At 38.2% G+C, this 20,056-nt stretch overlaps 1 protein-coding gene across 3 annotated transcripts in view; it reads left to right on the top strand.

The window, feature by feature from the left end:
* LOC136878964 (serine/threonine-protein phosphatase 2B catalytic subunit 2) overlaps positions 1-20,056 on the top strand; it is a 1,209,081-nt gene that overhangs the window by 1,125,381 nt on the left and 63,644 nt on the right. For all 3 annotated transcript variants that reach the window (XM_067152610.2, XM_067152609.2, XM_067152608.2), the window contains exons 6-10: positions 7,373-7,512; positions 8,531-8,608; positions 10,638-10,731; positions 10,818-10,944; positions 19,021-19,101. In XM_067152610.2, the coding sequence (XP_067008711.1) occupies positions 7,373-7,512; positions 8,531-8,608; positions 10,638-10,731; positions 10,818-10,944; positions 19,021-19,101 (520 nt within the window). The remainder of the gene's footprint in view (positions 1-7,372; positions 7,513-8,530; positions 8,609-10,637; positions 10,732-10,817; positions 10,945-19,020; positions 19,102-20,056) is intronic.

The following is a 20,056-nucleotide window of genomic DNA, read 5'->3' as shown; positions in this document are numbered from 1 at the left end:
ACTACTTGTTTTACGTCGCACCGGCACACACAGTTCGTATGGCGACAATGGGACAGTAAAGGGTTAGGAGTGGGAAGGAATCGACCATGGCTTTGATTAAGGTGTGAAAATGGGAAACTATGGAAAACCATTTTCAGGGTTGCTGACAGTGAGGTTCGAACCCACTATTTCCCGAATGCAAGCTGACAACTACGTGACCCAAACCGCGCAATCACTCGCTCGGTACTACTACTACAAATAATAATAATAATAATAATAATAATAATAATAATAATAGGTAGTAGCAGTAGTAGTCAGTGATTTTCGTCTGAGTTGCAAAAAAGATAAAATAAATTTTTGACGGGAATTGTTACTGAAGATACTACTTGCATTATTCTCTAGCATACAACGAAACATAGACTGACGAACATGTGAAGGAAAAGCTAAAGCGAAATGCGTACTTATGCAAATATAGGATTCCGTATGCATTTTCAGTATGAGGTAATCCCACACTATCAAACCACCACGTCAGATGTGTAGCGAAGCAAATTAAATAAACTACACAAATAATATACACAGACGAGTCGTATTACAACCACGAACTGCATCTTACATCAGTGGATACGATTTATTTGAGTTGCAGAAAGAGATTGTTATATTTTTCCAGGCCTAGGGTAGCAGTGTTTCAAACAGCACAGATTGTGTGCTGCTTGCGTGCTGCTATGGTGAACGTGTGTAGTGAGTGGGGAAGTGACGCCATTACGAATAACCGTTGTGGAAACTGTCGAACACGGCGTGCCAAATAATATGAGAGCGTGAACGTCGGCTACATAGGTGCGTGAGATCCGACCTACAAGCTAAACTAGAGCAACACACCGTGAGTGAACCACGGGGCTGCCACAAGTGTGTTTAAAACAACAGATCTGCGAACATTTGCGCATATGGGGCTCCGAAGCAAACTGATGGTCATTACACCTCTGCTAACGGCGGTGCATCGGCAGAAAGGGTTTCAATTTACACGGCGTTAACGAAATTGGTCGTCCGCATTGAGTTACCTTTGACGATTAGTCCCGTTTTCTGATTTATCGAACGCATAGACGTTGGCGTTTCCGATGAGAATCATCGGAGAACAATCACCCTGCGACAATTGCTGGAAAAATAAAAGCTGGTGGTAGCAGCGTTATGGTCTGAGGAATGTGTTCATGACCTTTTCTGGGACACTCTTCTACGTGAAAGGCGCCCGTGACTGATTTGGTTATGAATAAACCGTCACAGTTCACTTAAACCTGCGCATGAAGACCAAGACAACACGGCTAGGATATCAGACAGTACTTGGAAGAGCAGAACCAAGCCTGCCAAGTAGTTCTCTGGCCCCCTAAATCCTCGGGCTAGAACCCGATTGAACATCTGTGGAAAACGATCTGTGGGGAGACGAAGACATTTCTGGCTTAAAGACCTACGCTGTTTCCCGAGTTATTATAATCGATTGGATCGCCAACCTTCGTAGGGAGACTGCGTCCGAAGAAGAAGAAGAAGAAGATGAAGAACCACGACCACCGTCGTCGTATTCACTCTGTGCATCCTCCACCTCACACTCTCCACCAGCTGCTGGATGCACTCCTTCAGATACACTTGACAACATATCACCACCGTATTCGGTCACTCCCAGCATCTACCTGTTGGCCATGTTTCACTTGGAAATTGGTTATGGTCTGATGGTTATAATAATGTAAATCGATCGTGCGTATACATGAATTTGGTACAGGATAAGGGAAGAGGAGCGCTAACTCAAAGCAATCTATACTACTACTACTACTACTACTACTACTACTACTACTACACCAGAAGAGGCTGCATCCATTGAATTGGAAAATGGTTGTCCGAGCAAGCGTCTCTAGATTAACGTTTTTTTTTGTTTTTTGTTTTACGCCCACCAAATTAGGTGGACACCACCATAGCACCCGCACTTGTTATTTGGTAGGTATTCAGAAAGCGAACCCAGAGGCCAAATTCATAGATGCTGGTCAGTTCACTTGCCGAACAACTAACAACAGTTTTCAAACTGCTGTCGAGGCAGGAAAAGATCGCAAGAAGTGGAGAAGGATTGTGTTACAGGCGGTCACCACATTCCTGACAAGGGAGTACGGAGTGAGGAGAGTTATAAGTTTACTCCATGTATCAGAAACTGTGTGCTACCTGACGGGTGATGCAAACACCCGGAAGGATAATCATAATGAATGGTACGATTTGTGATATTTACATCGTCGTTGTAGCCGTAGCAGCATCTCTGTTACTGACGGACAAGGAAGTAAATTTTGAGTTTCAAGTAACTGCCAATACAGTGATCATAACTACGAGACCTCCAGTTTTACATGGAATCCGGAGCATAGGGACGCGATTTTTCATTTCAGAACTCCTGTACACTCTGATCGCGACTCGAACTGTAGCCGCCTTGGTGACGATGCCTTTCGTCTGTTTAATTCACAACATTGGGTAGGAACATATCTTGCGTAAGGAATGAGTGTGTCACATTCTCCTCTTGGTGAAATTCTGAGCTTGCAATGATTCTGTTTGTGACACTAGGTCCGGTTGCTAGATTTTCTAATTTGAGAAAGGTGGGACTTAAATCGGTATGCGTAAAGCGCACTAGCAGAGAAGAAACAGAGTCAGCCATGGGCATTGTAATAAAAGGTAAAATAGAAAATAGCTGTAGGGGAGGTCCAGAGCGTTCAAAAGAAAATTAACGTGAAATACAGAAAACGTACATTCTGGTGGCACGAATTGAAGGCAATTTGTGAACTAATGACAGAACGTGAGAAAAAGTTTGCGCAAAATAATCTCGTGCATTGAGCAAACCTTGAGACTGTTTTAAGAGGCGTTCCTAATACGTTATTTTTTTTTTTTCAATTTTAAAGTAGTGTGTCAAGTTTCAACGCAGGACTAATTGTTGACTCATGTTTGGCAGGGCTAAGAAGCTAGGAAAGCTTGGTAATTGGGTGTAGGTCAGAAGCGGCTTCGCTCACAGCACAGGCGAGCCAAGCCTTCGTACATTGATCCGCCGCCCGCCACATTAAAGGTGAACCACGCCTCACCGACCTGGCATCTTTGTTTTTAAGTATCGTTTTCTATGGTCATCTCATTATGACGCGTAAGATCTTGCATGCTTCTTACCGAAGTCTACATGCGAGAGTTTCGAAATAGAAAGTCTGTTCCTCTTCATGAGCTTGCATATTCTTTGCAATCTCGCAACCCCGTCCGAGTCTGGTAGGTCCTCCACATACTTTTGACAGATTCTTTCTTATTACCATCTGAACATTCTTAGCTAAATCTCGTTCTCTTTCGACCTGAATGGTTTTACGTTTACTGAGCTTAAGGATTCTTTCATCATTCCATTTTGTATTACCCTTATAATTCTTGCCCGTTATCTATATTGTATAAGAGGTTGGAACTCACCCCTGTGCTTCGAATTCTACAACGAGCTAAGTGCGAAGTAGGTTTTAATAAGAAGAGCTCCCTAAACACTGATTGTAGGAAATCGAAGCGAGTTCATTACATGTTGGTTATTAAAAACATGTATAGTTTACATTCAATATCGTCGTCGTTTTATGTTGTCTTCTCACGGAAGTCTGGTGACCACCATGAAGTATTTTTGTCTTATTTTGTGTTTCTCGTATAACAGTTGCCGTATCGTGGATGTTGACTCAGCCTACGTGATTACAATTGAGGAGCTATCAAACGTTGAGATGGCGGCCCCGGTCTAGAAAGCCAAGAATAACGGCCGAGAGGATTCATCGTGCTGACCACACGACATCTCGTATGCAGACCTTCGGGTTGAGCAGCGGTCGCTTGGTAGGCCATGGTTCTTCGGGGCTGTTGCTCCATGGGGTCTTATCGTGGTTGTTGTACCACTGTCGCAGGTTCCGCGTCCAGGATAATATTCTCCACTTTACGTCCGCATTTCTCATCTATCTTGTCTTTTATGATCTGCTGTACCAGGCTGTATTTGTCATTTCGGATGATGTGACCGAAATTGGCTGCTTTCCTGCGTTTTGCGAGAGTTAAAACTCGCATGATTTCCCGGAACGACGGAGTACCTCATCGTTGGTGACGCGTTCTGCGAATGGGATCTTGAACATTCTGCGATACATCCACATTTCAAAGGCCTGCAGTCGGTTCATTGAAGAGGCTTTTGATGTCCATCCTTCGACTTCGCAAAGTAGCACCGGTAACATACGACTCTTCACAACACACCAACGAGTATCGAAACGGACGTCACGGTTGCATAACTCTTATATTGCCGATGTGGTTTTGTCCTACAGGAAGTATAATTTGACTTCGTAGCGAAGTACCGAGGCATAGGAACCTAAAGAACCCAAGACAACGAGCGAAGCGCCCGCAATGGCGAGCGGACGTAGTCTTCTCAAAGAAGCGGCATGATTACGCCTATATAAACTAAACGAAACTAACTCACCAAATATGCATGATTAGGACAAATAAATAAATTAAGAAGGAAATGAAACTGAACTCGTCAGTATTTGCAGATGATGTTGAAAGTGATCTCCTTGAGCTGCGATGCAAGCTTCACATTTTGTAATGAGATTTCGAAACACATTGTGCGTTCCATGAGTGTCCATGAACTACAGTGTTCCTAATTTCGATTTTGAATTCTTCTGCAATTCGAGGATTATGATGATGATGATTATTATTATGATGCTTGTTGTTTAAAAGGGCGTGGCATCTTAATCATCGGCCCGTTCGAGGATTATTCCTGCAACCTTTTCCTTCGAGATTTCCCCATAGGAAAAAGTCGCAGATGCTCAAATCAAGTGAACGAGGGGGTCATAAGACTTTATTGACGATCTGATCGTCGATCACTTCCTGCAACCATGGCATAGAGCTACGCGTCGTATGGGCCGTCGTACCATCCTGCTGGAAATAGCCGTACCTGTTTTCTTCTTCAACCAGTTCAGCAAAAATGGTTCGAGAATGCTGTGAATATAACGGTCAGAAGTAATCGTGTGCTAAAAGAATATCGGACCGATAATTCGCCGGGCACTGATAGCGCACCATACACCCACCTTCACATCGTGCAGAGGTGTCTACTGTAAAATGTGCGGGTTTTCTGTATCCCAGATTCTATTGTTCTGTGCATTGGCATATCCACTCAGATGAAACCATGCTTCGTCAGTCGTTCAGATCCACGATACCATCGTAGGCACTATTTACTAGCAAGCTGTATGTTTTTTTGCTAGGGGCTTTACGTCGCACCGACACAGATAGGTCTTATGGCGACGAAGCTGTATGTTATGAACGAGTCCGGTAAGATCGAAAATGTAATAATTACGTGCTAACGATTGTCACATACCTTTTCCTGAGCTACTCTCCGAAGTGACTTACGTGGACTGACTTGCAGTCTTCCCTGTATATTTTCTAACCTCTCCCGTCTAGAATTGTTCTCTTTCACTATTTTTCTTATTAATTACGGAAGCAGTACTACACCACTTGTGAACGAGTTGTTGCACGCGACGTTTTGATGATACTGTAGCATCGGGAAACTGTGTACCGAATTTCCGAAGGCACCTTTTAACTAGTTTCTTCTTGTGCAAATAACACTCGACCAAAAATGTTCTGCGCGATAATAACCTCATAACATACCTTAAAACTCCTGTAATTACTAGGGAACTGCTACATCAAGTGTCAAGATTTCTTATCACGCCAAGCTTGGCACAAGCAATATGGCTCGCATGGGATTCCCGTGGCCTGTGAGCAAAAATGCTAAGTCCTAAATTGTTCGTCGGGATCCCATGACTGTGTTAGCCAGCATCCTAAGTACTTTAATGTAACTCCTTTTCAAAGGTGTTTCTATCCAAAGTGATACCAGCGTTGGTGGTTTTTCTGCTTGCCGACTACCATGACATTTGTTCGCCTTCCATCAAAGATGCATGCAAGTTGTAAATGGTAAGCATTTACAGGTGTATCACTATTAAAATAAAACCGCGTTTGTCTGGGGACGGACCGAAGTTTTCATTTACTTCAGTCTGCAGTCCAGTCCAGTGCAGTGGTAATTGATGACACTATTCTAACTAAATGAGCAACAAATGTCATTTGATTCATGAATAACCCACTTCTTTTCTCAGTTGTATTATCTGCGGTATAGTGTACCGCCCGCTAATTTAACACAGGTCAGTGAGACGTGAAGTTACTGCGGATATAGAAAGAGAAAACTTGCTCAATAATACAAATCAACAGCCGAGTACAGCCAACGTAAGCTTTACATCAACGCAGCATACATACTTTATTTTATTTTTATTTATTTATTTATTTATTTATTCATTTATTTATAAGAGCCTCTGTGGCTCAGGCGGCAGCGCGCCGGCCTCTCACCGCTGAATTCCGTTGTTCAAATCCTGGTCATTCCATTTGAGATTTGTGCTGGACAAAGCAGAGGCGGGACAGGTTCTGCGGGTACTTCGTTCTATATCAATCCAGTTTACGTGCTTCTAGTCATTACTTCTAGTTGGTTTCCCAAAAGAAACCTTTTTAAGATTTTGCAAAAAAACATTTTTGTAATTCTGGTAACACATGTTTTGTTAACATTGCTGTGAACAGTAGTGAGATAAATAAATAAATAAATAAATAAATAAATAAATAAATAAATAAATAAATAAATAAATAAATAAATAAATACGTAGGCGTACTCTAAATCTAGATTATAGACTTATGCCTTTCAGCAGTCTGCTAGTCTCTGTGAATTAACTAAGTGCCTCCACAATCCTCTATTTGTAACTAGCTCATATGCAGTAGGCCTACTAGTAGATATTTAATGTCAATAAATAAATAAATAGATAAATAAACAAACATTGAAATATTATTGCCAGGCTGAGTGGCCTTCTGACCCCAACTTGGCAGGTTCGATCCTGGCTCAGTCCGGTGGTCAAATACGTCAGCCCCGTGTCGGTACACTTACTGGCACGTAAAAGAACTCTTGTGGGTCTCAATTTTAGCACCTCAGCACCTTCGAAAACCAAAAAAGTAGTTAGTGGGACGTAAAGTCAGTAATGTTTATTATTAAAATATTATTCCTTTATTGAACTGCTGTAATCAGTTATTATGTTTTGGCAAACTTTGTTCCTCCAAACAATTTGGTACCCTAGGCCTATTTATAAATCAGGTTCTGCATTTCTGCAAAATTCTATGCTGACCAGCAACTGACTATGGTGTTCGAATGAATGAATGAATGAATGAGCTTGCATACAGATGAACATAAGCAACGTTCCTCCTTTCCTACCAGGCACACATGAACACAGACAATGTTTCTCCTTTCTTTTCTTTCTCACAAAACAGTGAAAACTTATTACAGCAGCTACATTTGTTTTTTTGTTTTCTGTTGCAGCTGGACAGATTCAAAGAACCTCCCGCCTTTGGTCCCATGTGTGACCTCCTATGGTCAGATCCACTGGAAGATTTTGGCAGTGAAAAGAATGCAGAACACTTCAGTCACAACAGTGTCAGAGGTTGCTCATATTTCTATAGGTTGGTATCTTAAATTTACTTATTCCTCATAGTGTTGCCACTTTAGTGGTTTTCCCTCTAAAGCTGTTTGTTTCAATGTCTGGTGGGTAGAGTTTCTGTCTAGTTGCAACTAAAATTCTGATGGATTTGATTAATCAAAAAATGAAGATCTGCTTATTTGAATCCTAATAGATAATGAATGGGTTTGAAATCCATCGGTAGCTTTAAAGATGTCTCTTCTGTGGTTTTCCATTAGAGTAACATTGATTGTCCAACAAGAAAAGAAAGTACCATGTTATAAAATGGACCGTGAATTCCTTCATTCCACTTCAGCGACCACTTAGTTCTGTTCAAAGAAGATATATGTTCCTCCTGTCCATGTTCCCTCTGCAGTCTTAAAGCAAAGGAGGGTACTGTGTTATGGTAAGGATCTAGAAGTTCACTCAAAACAAACAAGCCCTGTGATCCATTAAATTCAGATCCTTGGATGAGCCAGGAAGCTAATTCTGGGTCCCTAGTAAAGACACACAACTGAAACTTTTCATATCCTTTTTGAGGAATAGATGACTAGAATGTTTCATCTTTATTGAAAATACATTTAAGGAAATGTTTAAAAAATATGGAAACAGATTATAACAGCATACATTTCTCATATGTATTAAGACTGAATTTTCCATTATGTGGTGTTTTTTCTGTTGGTTATAAGGTTTGATGCTGATTCTTCTTCACAAGAGTCTGTTGAAATTTTGTGAGGGTATGTGCATATATTGTTTCTGTAAAGACTCTGTGAACTTAAAAAGGTACCTCTTCTTCACTCTTACAAATATCTTATCATGTTAGTCCACTTTCTACACTTGAGACACTTTACCAGTTCCTTGTCCATGGGCACTGTGGGCACTGAGTTTATCTACCCGTCCTATTCTCAACCCAGTCTTCATTATAGTATCATGGGTAACTGAGCTGCCGTAGTTGTAATTTTTAACTTGATAATTATATCTTGGTGTAATGCTAAGTGGAAGTTTTCATTTTTCTATTTCAGTTACGCGGCATGCTGCGATTTTCTTCAAAACAACAACCTGTTATCCATTATAAGAGCGCATGAAGCTCAGGATGCTGGGTAAGTAGTAAAGTATAATGTGCTGTTTTATATGAGGCTGATTTTGCATCATGGAAGAAAAATTCATGTTAATGTGTACCTGAATGTGTGAATGTGCAATTATGCATAGACAGGGGAATATTATTTCACATCAAAAAGAACCTATAAAATGAAATATATCCTGAAAAGTACCCACAAACGTGAGTTTTGTTTTTGTTTGAAAAATTAAACCAGAAGTCCCTAGCAGCTGACACATAGCATAAAACACTTGTTCTTAATACACAACTGGCAGTGTACCACATAATAATACACAACTCGTCAGAACAATGTACAAAATCACTAATTGAGTCACAATAGTACTAGTTTCTTGCAAGATAAAGCCATCAAAATCTGGTATAAACAGTGGATCTCATAATAGCTGTTAATTTTTGTCACATACTAGAGAGAAAAATCAGAAAATTTGTTGAACCTAAATTTCAGGAACAGCAACATGAATTTAGACCAGACAGATCAACCCTAGATCTTGCTTTTTGACAAGAATGCTCTTATTCCCTTTGGGAATAAACATCTATATCAGGAATGCTCTTTGAAAAATATTGGGATAAGAATAGAGCGCTTATAGTTGTATTCTTGGATATTGAGAAGGTATATGATCAGATGTTCCACGTAACCATATATGGGAATGTGTGAGACTAAATACATGCCAGATGTGATTATAGCTTGAGTAATACAACTATATCAAGAAACAAAGAACTGTGTGCAAATTCAAGGAGGCAAGTCAAGTCATTTTGAAATGAAGGGTTGAATCCAGCAAGGAAGTTGTCTATCATCATTTCTTCATTATTATAATAGATGAGGCTATAAAAGCCATTAAAATGAAGGATCAGACAACAAATGAGCTTGTATTTGAAGATGATGTTATTCTACAGGGTGAGACATAAGCAGAAGTACAAGCTAAACTGGAACTTGGGCAAGAAGAATTTGAAAATTGAATTGTTAAAATCCTGAAGCAGTCCACCTGTGGATGGAAAATAAAGAAATATATATATAAACTTCAAATACTTGGGGGGGGGGCTTAGTTTCTTCTGACAATACCATAAACCAAGAAATGGACAATACGATAGAAGATGCATCAAAATTCTACCACTCCGTTTGTAAACTACTTTGGGGATGACACATTTCTCCAAACTTCCAACAACATTCTACAAAACATATCTTGTACCTGGTGTAATGTACGGACTGGAAACAGCAACTTTGACTGGACATGCAAAAAGTTGCCTACAGGCCACTGAAAAGAAGTTTCTTCATTCTTGTCTCCAAAAGACAAGGAAAGACAATATAAGGAATGAGAATATCTGGCAATACAGTAGTTTGGATTGGACAACAGTCTGTTGGAAACCTTAGAATGAAGCAGATTACATTGGTAAAGACCTATGGGAAGGATGGCTCTAAGTAGCAAACTATGAAAGCAATGTTGCTGGTAGGAGGCTCAGATGGTTAGGAAAACCAAACTTTCACTAAATGTGAAATAAGTTGGCAGCAAAAAGTAGAACATCAGCTGTAGATGGACAGAACGAACAGGAGGGGGCTTGTAAACGCCTGCACCCAGCTTCCTGGAGTGGAGAATTGGTGGTGGTGGTGATTCTTCAATTCTTACCTGTGAGGAAGACATCAGAACTCTAAATAGAATTATCCTCAAATTTAAGTAAAGAGCAACGAGGCGATTCTTGGTTAGAGAATCGAATGAATCAGCGATGTCCTCCACACATACCCATCGTCAATCACCTTCTCCACTGCTATCACTACCAGGTTGTTCCATCGACTGCTGATCACGGAATTTCATAAATACATTTTCAAGCTCCACATCTCTGAAATAAAAGATATCTTTAAAATAATGTAGTAGAGGATAAATTGGGAGATTTGAAATGCAGATATTTTATTAATGTGAACGGAGGGATAGCTGAAGTAGAAGCCGGGTAATTTTCCTCTAGCGTCTCCTCATCGCTGTCCCTGCTTTCACTCTCTAACTCATATTGTTTTCTATTTTCAGTTACAGAATGTACAGGAAAAGCCAAACTACGGGTTTTCCATCATTAATCACAATTTTCTCAGCACCGAACTACCTTGATGTGTACAACAATAAGGTTAGCACCTTGATTTCTTCTAGCCATTACTAAATATATTTTACTACATAATACAGTATTTAGATGAGTGTCATTTTTGTTGGTAGGCTGCAGTTTTAAAATACGAGAACAATGTTATGAACATCCGGCAATTTAACTGCTCGCCACATCCCTACTGGCTGCCCAACTTCATGGACGTCTTCACTTGGTCACTGCCCTTTGTTGGGGAGAAAGGTATTTCTTCTGTTTTTTCTTATTCAGAAATTGCATTAAATGTTTGTAGAATTTCTAAGCAATTGAATGGATGCACGCAAAAACAGGCTAATCATAATGTTCTTCCATTGGAGAAAGAGACTGGATCACTAATGGAAAAAATAAATTTTTGGAGGATAAAATAAATAAAAAATTATCTGAAAGAAGTAGATTTATTTTTAACATTGCTAAAAACTTTAGTCGTTTTATTGATAATCAGAACAGTGGCGGAATAAATAATTATGTTCAGTGCAGCCACTTAATCATAATCCAGACCATTGAAGAAAGGTTCCTCAAATGATAGTTGGTTGTCGTAGGTGCCGGGGGACTTGAAATAAGGTACTTTCCCAGCATTTGTCTGGAGGGAAAGTGGAAAAACCCAGAGTAAAATCATAATATAGAGTTGCAATGCTCGCTCAGGATAGCCTCTGTCAACACGGATTCGAATCCCAGGTCTCCGAATGTCGCAGCTCCTCTTGTGGAGCGTGAGTAATCACTCTCAGCTGTGGAGGTGAATGGAACACAAAATACTGGGCTAGAACATGAAAACACAAAATGCTTTTACCAGTTTTCAGCGATGGTATTAACTTTTGCACACATTTACAGTCTCTGCCCAAACTTTTCTTTTTCCTCAGTTCACCTATGTATGTAATGTAAGAATCACTGCTAACCCTTTTCTGCTTTTCCTTTTCCCAGTTTCTGATATTCTTTTTATGTTTTCTGTAACTTCCACTGGTACAACTCCGATTATATCATGTTACATCATCACCTTCAAAAGCAGAAGCCATCTTTACTCAGTTTTTAAACAGACAGAAACAATAAATGTCCATACATTTCATAATTTAAATTAATTTATAGCACTGAATACTCTTCTAAGACAGTTCATTATTGAAGTGGAAATAATATATATGTATATTTGATTCCATTTTGAATTAACATCATACCAAAATGGACATGTATAATGTCCTACCAAATTCTGTGGTGTTTGCTACCCTTCCGGTACTGTGGCCCTCTCAAACACAAACTTTTAGTAACAGTCAGGTAGCCTGGTTTTGCAATTCTGTCAAAATGATTTAGATATCCCAAGAACTTCTAAGCATTGTGTTTCTTTATAGGTAGTTCAATTTAAAATACTAGTGTTATTTGGGTTTACAAATAATGTGCAAATGCTCTCTTATTTACAAGTGCCTGAGGGGGGGGGGGGGGTATATATATATATATATCTTGACGCCTTTCTTTTTACTTTATAGTGGACCAGGCCCATGAAGGGCGTGAAAATGAAGTGCTCTATAGACCTCACAAACCTAATACCTGTTACGGCACAACAAAATTGAAGAAAATAATTACAAGTGAAAATAAGGCCTAGCACAAAAAAATCAGTTCAATCAGATAGGTGTTAATTAACATCAGTCAGTCCAATAGAAACATCAGTGGGTAGGATCACATTATCAATGTACCGCATAATAAAATAAAAAAATTCATTCACAGCAATGACTAATAAATTCACACCTAAAGCAAGGATACTCCTCAGAATAATGCTTGGCCAGGATGAATAAAATCGTGGAAGGTTTCGGCCATGGTCTTCAGTGAGTTTAATGATCCTAATAGTAAGTTGTTGAATGATGATAAATAATGTCTCTTTCTTAAAATAAATACATTTAATAAAATAAAATGATGTGCTGTTTCAACTACGTGACTCTGTTCTGAGTAAATTCATAAGCAATAAGGATGACATTTGAACTTCTTTTGAACAAACAAATTCTTTAAATCACTTCAGAAGGAATTAATTATCAGTTGAGACATTTTCGTAAATGACTTCAGTCTCAACAATAATCACCCTAAGCAAATAATGGCATATGAGCTGTTCACCAAATAAAATCTTAATTCATTACAATGAGCTTGACATTTATTAGCTCGCCTGGTGGCCATGATCGTTAAGGCATTAAGGTCTATATGCTCTGACACCATGGTTAGCTGGTTCGAGTCCCGTTGATCGAAAAAATCACCATCAGAATGTTGGCTAGTAGGGTAGAAGTGCTGGTACACAATTTCTAATCACCAGATAGCATGTTACAAGCCCAGATTAAATTCCAAACCTCTCCACAGTGCTGATATGGAGCGAGGGCATATGACGTTGATGGTGATTCGTCCGTCGGATGAGGATGTAAAGTCGCCTTGGTGCTATTTGTTGGAAGTAAGCTATGTGCTGGCTTCCTATTATTGCATGTCACGTCATTAATTTCATCTCATTACCTGCTCTGACAAGGTTGACGTCAGGTAGGGCATCGAGTCATAAAAACTTGTTGCGAAGATTCATTTCGCTTCATACCTGATTCCGTAGAGAAACGGGACAAGGATTGGATATACATTAAAATTATCTTTATCCATTCTGTTAAAAATACTACCCAACTTAAGTGCCAGAATAATCAGAAATTCAGTATTAAGATTTAATCAGAAGATAGGGAATAACAAAATTAATATGGCACGATTAATGCCTTAAAAAGGATATATAAAAAAGTAGGTCAGAAATAGACCCTTGAATGCAAAAGTGCTTTTATATCACAAATCATGAAATTAATTCACCAGAAAATCCAGACAAATCTATCTTAAATAATTGTTGGTTATTGAATCGTAGTCACTATTAGAAAAACAAAATAGATCACATACTATTAATAAGGGTCACTAAGATGACTGAATAACAAATAACAGTAACATATGAAGGTTATGTCACCAAAAGAAGGTCTCGTGCAGACTTTCAGCGCAGTCTGCCATCAGACAAAGATGTTGGCATATAAGTCTATGCTTACTGGGGAGAAAATGCAAAGTCTGCTAAAGTAGACTACCACAGTGAACAGTATATCAAAGTGAATCAACAAAAGTTGACTGCTACAGCAAAAGAGTTAACATTAAAGGAATTAATAATTCAAACGGTTTCATATAAATGCATGTATTTGTCATCATTCCTCGACCCCAGTTAAAAGCGCCCTTAGGAGTGTATTGTTTAAAGACAATTTCTTATTTGTATCCTCATGAAAAGAATTAAACTCCTTTTTTTCCCCTCCTTAAGTTGATTCCATCTCCAACCCCCCACCCCCGCCACAAAGTACGTCTCTCTTCATTTTTAAAGGAAATTCCAAATATCAGTTATCTCGTTCATAACATTTTCGAGATATAAGTATCCTCAAACAAAGAATTAGACTCATTTTTCACTTCATTTATCCCCTGCTCCCTTAATTGGATTATCTGAAAACAAAATAATATGCATTTCTTTTATTTTTAAAGGAGATTCCAAATACAATTTTTCATGTCTGTAACATCTTCAGTTTTTGAGATATGAGTATCCTGACAAAAATAACTCAACTCCTTTTTCAGTCTCCTTTCTACAACCCCCACCCCCAAGTGTTTTTTCCAAAACAAAAGATACATTTTTAAAAGAAATTTAAAATATTGATTTTTACATCTGTAATATGTTAAGTTTTTGAGATATACTGTAGATATGCTTATTTTAAAAACTCATCCCCTTTTTCATTTAGGTGGATTTTCAGAAAACAAATTATGCATTTCTTTACTTTTACAGGGGATTCTGAATACCAGTTTTCACATCTGGAACATTTATTTTTGTGATATATTCTAGATATACTAATTTTAAAAATTCACCCTTTTTGTCACTCCTGTTTACCTTCTCTTAACTAGATTTTCCAAAAGCATAAAATATGTACTTCTTTATTTTTAAAGGAGATTTCAAATACCACTTTTCATGACTTTAACATCTTCAGATCATGAGATATAAGTATCCTCATAAGAGGTATTTAAACCCTTTTTCACCTTTTTTCACCCCCTTAAGAGTATTTTCCAAACTCAGAAAAAATATGTTACATTATTTTTAAAAGAGATACCAGATACAAATTTTCACATCTGTAAACTGTTACGTTTTTGAGATATAGTTGCACTCATTTTTAAAATTCCTTTCCCCCCTCTTAGCGATGAAATATCCAAATATCCTCCCTAGTGAGCACCTTCATTGAAATATAAATGTATCGTCAAAATTTCATCTCTTTATGTCCAGTAGGTTTGGCTCGGCAATGATGAATCAACCAGTCAGGACGTTATTTTATATATATAGATGTATGATCTAATAATGTAAAAATGAGATATATTTCCCCTTCTTTCTTATTCACAGTATGTAGACATTGTCTTAAATTTCACCTTGATCGTTGCCGTTACTTAAATTATACAAATACACCACAATTAACAAATGGATCACATTTACTGATCCAGAACACAGTAAGCGTAAACAAAAATAATAATATAAATGGAAACGTGCTGCACACTTTGGAACCTATCATTCCAGCACTGAAGTTCTGCACTGATGGTGCGATATCCATTCGTCCTCGGTGCCACTGTTGCAGATTTTTTTAGTAGACTGCAAACAAACCAGAAAGTCCCACTTAAAATACGCAAATGCTGTTTTTTCTCTTCAAGGATGCTGGACATGTATGGCAAAATTGCTGTTTCTTCAGTTTTTCTTCCGTATGTTGGCGCCAAGTCTTGCATGCAAAATGTTGCTTATTCCTGCTCAAACTCGCTCATTTATCAATCTTCTTTGATATGTAATTTCACCTGATAAGTTGCCAAACCCTTCAAGAATTCCATATATTTTTTTCTAGGCTTTCATGGTACAACTTGAAGAGCATGGAATCATTACAAACTGCAATCTCCAATAGCCATATCATACATTTTTCATTAGTAGTTCCCTAACGTACTCCTCAAACTTAGGATTTGTATTTCTTAATAACTGCAATAGACAAGTCATTTGAGATGTTTTACTTACACCGACCACACAACATGCATTGACAAAAATACTCTTGTAACTGCTAATGTTAAGTCCACTTGAGAATTTCAAACAAACATAATGAGCTAACCCTGACCCTGGGTGTGAAGTGTGTTGACACAGGTGAGAAAGTAACAAACTACAGCTCCCTGCAAGATTTTTTAATTAAAGAAGTCCAGATATTTTATGTTTATTGAGAGTCTGAGACCTCTAAAATTAAAAACTTCATGGTTGAACTGAGAATCACCCGAGTAATTTTAATGTAAGGAAATCCACCTTCTCAATGTATTGAAATTTCAATTTTCAATTTTGAAATTTCCATTTTCAATTTCAATATATTGAAAAGGTGGATTTCCTTACTCGTGCGAGTCTGAGACCTCACGTCACCAGTTAAAGGATATAACAACATTTAAAAAAGCAATGAAAAATTGGTATTTATTATTCAGCAGGCTTATATTAAAAGCATACCAGTTCCTAAGATATTTATTATTTAGTACAAGTGTAAATATTAATGGTAAATTCTCCATTGGTGGGATTAGTGTTCAAAGCCTGACAAAAGTGATCTTAACATTATAGCTGCACTGAAAGATCAATTTGTGCCTGATGAAAATCCGTTTGATTCGAGTTCTGTTTTATTTGATGGTTCATTTTCATTATTGGAAGATGTATCTACAGTAGAGGCATTATGCTCTGAGGAGATTGTAACCGAAACAGCTGGGACAGATGACACCATACATGTGGAATCGGTGACTAAAGCCAGTGATAACATGGAAGAAAATGTACTGACCAAAATATTGTCTACTCCACCCAAGCACGTTAAAACTACAATGAATGACTGTAAATATATTACAGTCGAACCTGCCCTAACTGACACCCTCATTCAGCGGACACCTCCCTGTACGGATAATTTTCCTCGGAACTGATTTTATTTTACACAAGACAAGTGTTAAATTGGCCTCATTTAAGTGGACACCTCGAACTCCGGACAGCGGACATCGCCATTTGTCCCATCCACTTGACTTCAGCGGACACTTTACATGTTGCAGGACAATTTATTACGCCGGACCACATGTCATCCTTTCTTTTAAAACCACTCTTCAGACATAAGGAAATCCCTTTTGAATGTTTGTACTATTTCGAGTGCAAGGGGAGAGAAGGTACATCGGAATGCAGTTTTACCTAGTGGTGTATAAGCCTATTCCGAGAATTCTAATTGCCCAGAAATGTTGCTAGAGACTGCTGACTCAAAAGTTACCTGGAGATTTTCTTCCCTTCTTGCATGATTCTATTCATAACTCGGATTGTCGCTGATAAGGTCGAGCTCAGGTAGTCAACTTGAAAAGGGGAAGACAGTACAGGCACTAATTAGTCGGACATAAATACCGTAGCATTTCAGTTGTCTGTTAAACATGAATAAGAAGGGATTACTTCAAGAAGCTGTAATGTTTGTAAATGATGTAAAATCACTCTTTATGAAATACTAACACAGAATAATGACTTAGCGTAATAAAAATAAAGATATGTATGCTTATATTTAAGGTGGATGTTCTTTGCCGTTAAAATGTTTGATTATTTTCACAAACTTGTTTTAGCGGACACCTCTCATAACGGACATTTTCCCTCAGAAACGACGGTGTCTGCAGAAGGAAGGTTTGACTGTATAACCATTTCGTTATCACTTCTTAATGTTTACAAAACTAATCTAAGACCTTGTACAAAACAGTATGGAGTGGCACCTTACATCGGTATTCGTTGGATACTAGCTGCAGTTACCAGTCGTTGTGCAGATAACTGTGAAGAAGCCGGTAACTGTTGCTTCGGAAACTAATTTTAAGCATATCACCATGTTAAGTCACGGATAACTACACATCTACAGATAACTTTCATTCCAGAAACTGGCCATTGAAGATTTAGTGATAGTGAGGAGACTTTCTGGAATGGTTTTTTTGCTCACATTAAAGTTGGATTAGATTGTGTCGCTAAATTTACAAACCTGACTGAAGTAGCTTCAATAGTTAGTCATGATCGATGCAAGTATATTTTTGTTTTTTAATAGTGTCGCACCCTAGTGATTCAGTTTTCATGCAGTTTCCTTTCTCTGGTCACTTTAGATTAATAGCTGTATAAGGTTCTAAGATTGCTTCTCCATTTTGATTTCATGAGAGAAAATACATTTTTATTTTATTAATGGCTCTGGTAGTGCTTGCAATGATCAGATGTAAACCCCCCCCCTTTTTCTTTTTTACATTGCACCGACATATATAGGTCTTACGGCAACAGTGGGATAGGAATGGGCTAGGCGTGGAAGCGACCATGGCCTTAATTAAGGTACAGCCCCAGCATTTTCCTGGTATGAAAATGGGAAACCACTGTAAACCATCTTACGGGCTGCCGACAGTGGGGTTCGAAACCACTATCTCCCAAATGCAAGCTGACAGCTACATGATCCAAACCACTCAGCCAATTGCTCGGTGATCAGGTGTACTATGTCACATGATCATTCCTACCAATCCGTAACAGAGACATTCTCCTCAGTTATTGATGATTTGGACGAAATTTGTTGGTCAGCTTGATTCAGCATGAACTTCCCCGGTAATTTTTTATACCTTTCACTCTTAAGAAGAACTATGGATGGATTTGATAAACATTACGCATACAACTTGCATAGTTATCAACTAATACTAGCAAATTTTAAGTCTGGTTGCTTCAGGCATGATGTTCCTTCCCAAGCCACATTAAGTCAGGAAACAGTAGTAGTCACTGAAGACTCATTCTTGATACTGGATGTTCACATTAACATCGTAATTTTCTTTTTCAACAAAAATTGAAAGTATTCAGGCTCTTAATCTTAAAATAATCGGTGTTTTTCCGCACTGTTGCAGCTGGCTTATCAGTTGGAATGTCACGCCTCTCCAAGACGTTGGCAGCTATGCCTCTGTGGAGACATCACTGCAGGCCTCCTGGAAATACAATGCAGTGACAGTGAACTAGGGGACATGTGTTTCTCTACTTGTATAAGTGGCTGCCTTTGACTTCTGTAATAAATTTTTTTAGTGCAGTCATCACTTCATTGTGTTAAAAAGAAGGCTTGCATATTGAAGCATCCTTAAATATTAGGTTTCAGTACCTTGATCTTGAGCACAGGAGGGGAGAGCCTAGACGGCATTTGTGATAGCTCTGATCTATTGATCTGTCTTGAGCTTTATGACTGCTTCCTTTTGTTTCAGTGACCGAAATGCTGGTCAACGTCTTGAACATTTGCTCAGATGATGAGCTCATGTCTGATGGAGACGATGCCCTTGAAGAAGGTATGTATTGTAGATATATCTACTTCTTTTCACTTTAGCATTATAATGCTTGCTATTTATTAGTTCTGCTCAGAATTTTTAGTTTAGTTTCATAAGTAAAGTCTTATTTAACTTCATAATGAAATTATTGACCTTTATACTTAGTAATTTTGCAACAAGGATGTTGGTGAGGAGAGGGAATTTCAAAAGTGCTGTTCTAATATAACCTTCACTGTACATAGTTCATAGGAGTTTCTCTCTTAACATTAACAGTATTTTATGTTTTCAAGGAGTGTTGGTGTTCAATTTTTAATCATATTAGTACAAGTTTGAAAGTAAATTGATGTAAAAAAGAAGTCACCTGAGGGGTAGATGTAAATGTATGTTTACAAGATTGCAAAATGCAAGTGATATTCATTATTTTCAGAATTTTGTTTACTACGATTTGTTGCTTTCATCACTCAGTCTTTTGTAAAATCATTCTTGGAAACAAGCTATGTGGGGGGGGAGAATGCTAAATAATTATGCTCCCTTAGTTTTTCCAAGACTGTGTGCATTGGTGTGTCATTTCATGGTTTTAACATACCTATTACTGCTAGTTTGTGTGTGTTTCTGGAGGTACAATATTGAAAGAACAGGTCTGCAAGTGTTCCCACATTGGACTGGCATAAATATTATCAAAACTACACAGTGCTTACTTCTGTTGTGAGCTATTTAAGCCATTAGAAAACTGCCAGTATATTCTATGAATGAGGAATTTCACTATTTTATTTGTCATCATACTTCGTGTATTCTAAACTACGGAATGAGAATTTGTGAAAGCGAGATGTCATTTTGTATCTTTATCCACAAATATACTATAGAACAAACTTACTACAAAATGAATGTCAAAGATTCTTTATTGCCGTACACTTGAATTTGTACAGATATCTTACATAATCATGCATTCTAAAGATACCAAGTACACGAGAAGGAC

The sequence above is a fragment of the Anabrus simplex genome, chromosome 8 (assembly GCF_040414725.1).
Source record: "Anabrus simplex isolate iqAnaSimp1 chromosome 8, ASM4041472v1, whole genome shotgun sequence".
Taxonomy (NCBI): Eukaryota; Metazoa; Arthropoda; class Insecta; order Orthoptera; family Tettigoniidae; genus Anabrus; species Anabrus simplex.
The sequence above is the reverse complement of the archived record's forward strand: the minus strand, read 5'-3'. Positions and strand labels throughout refer to the sequence as shown.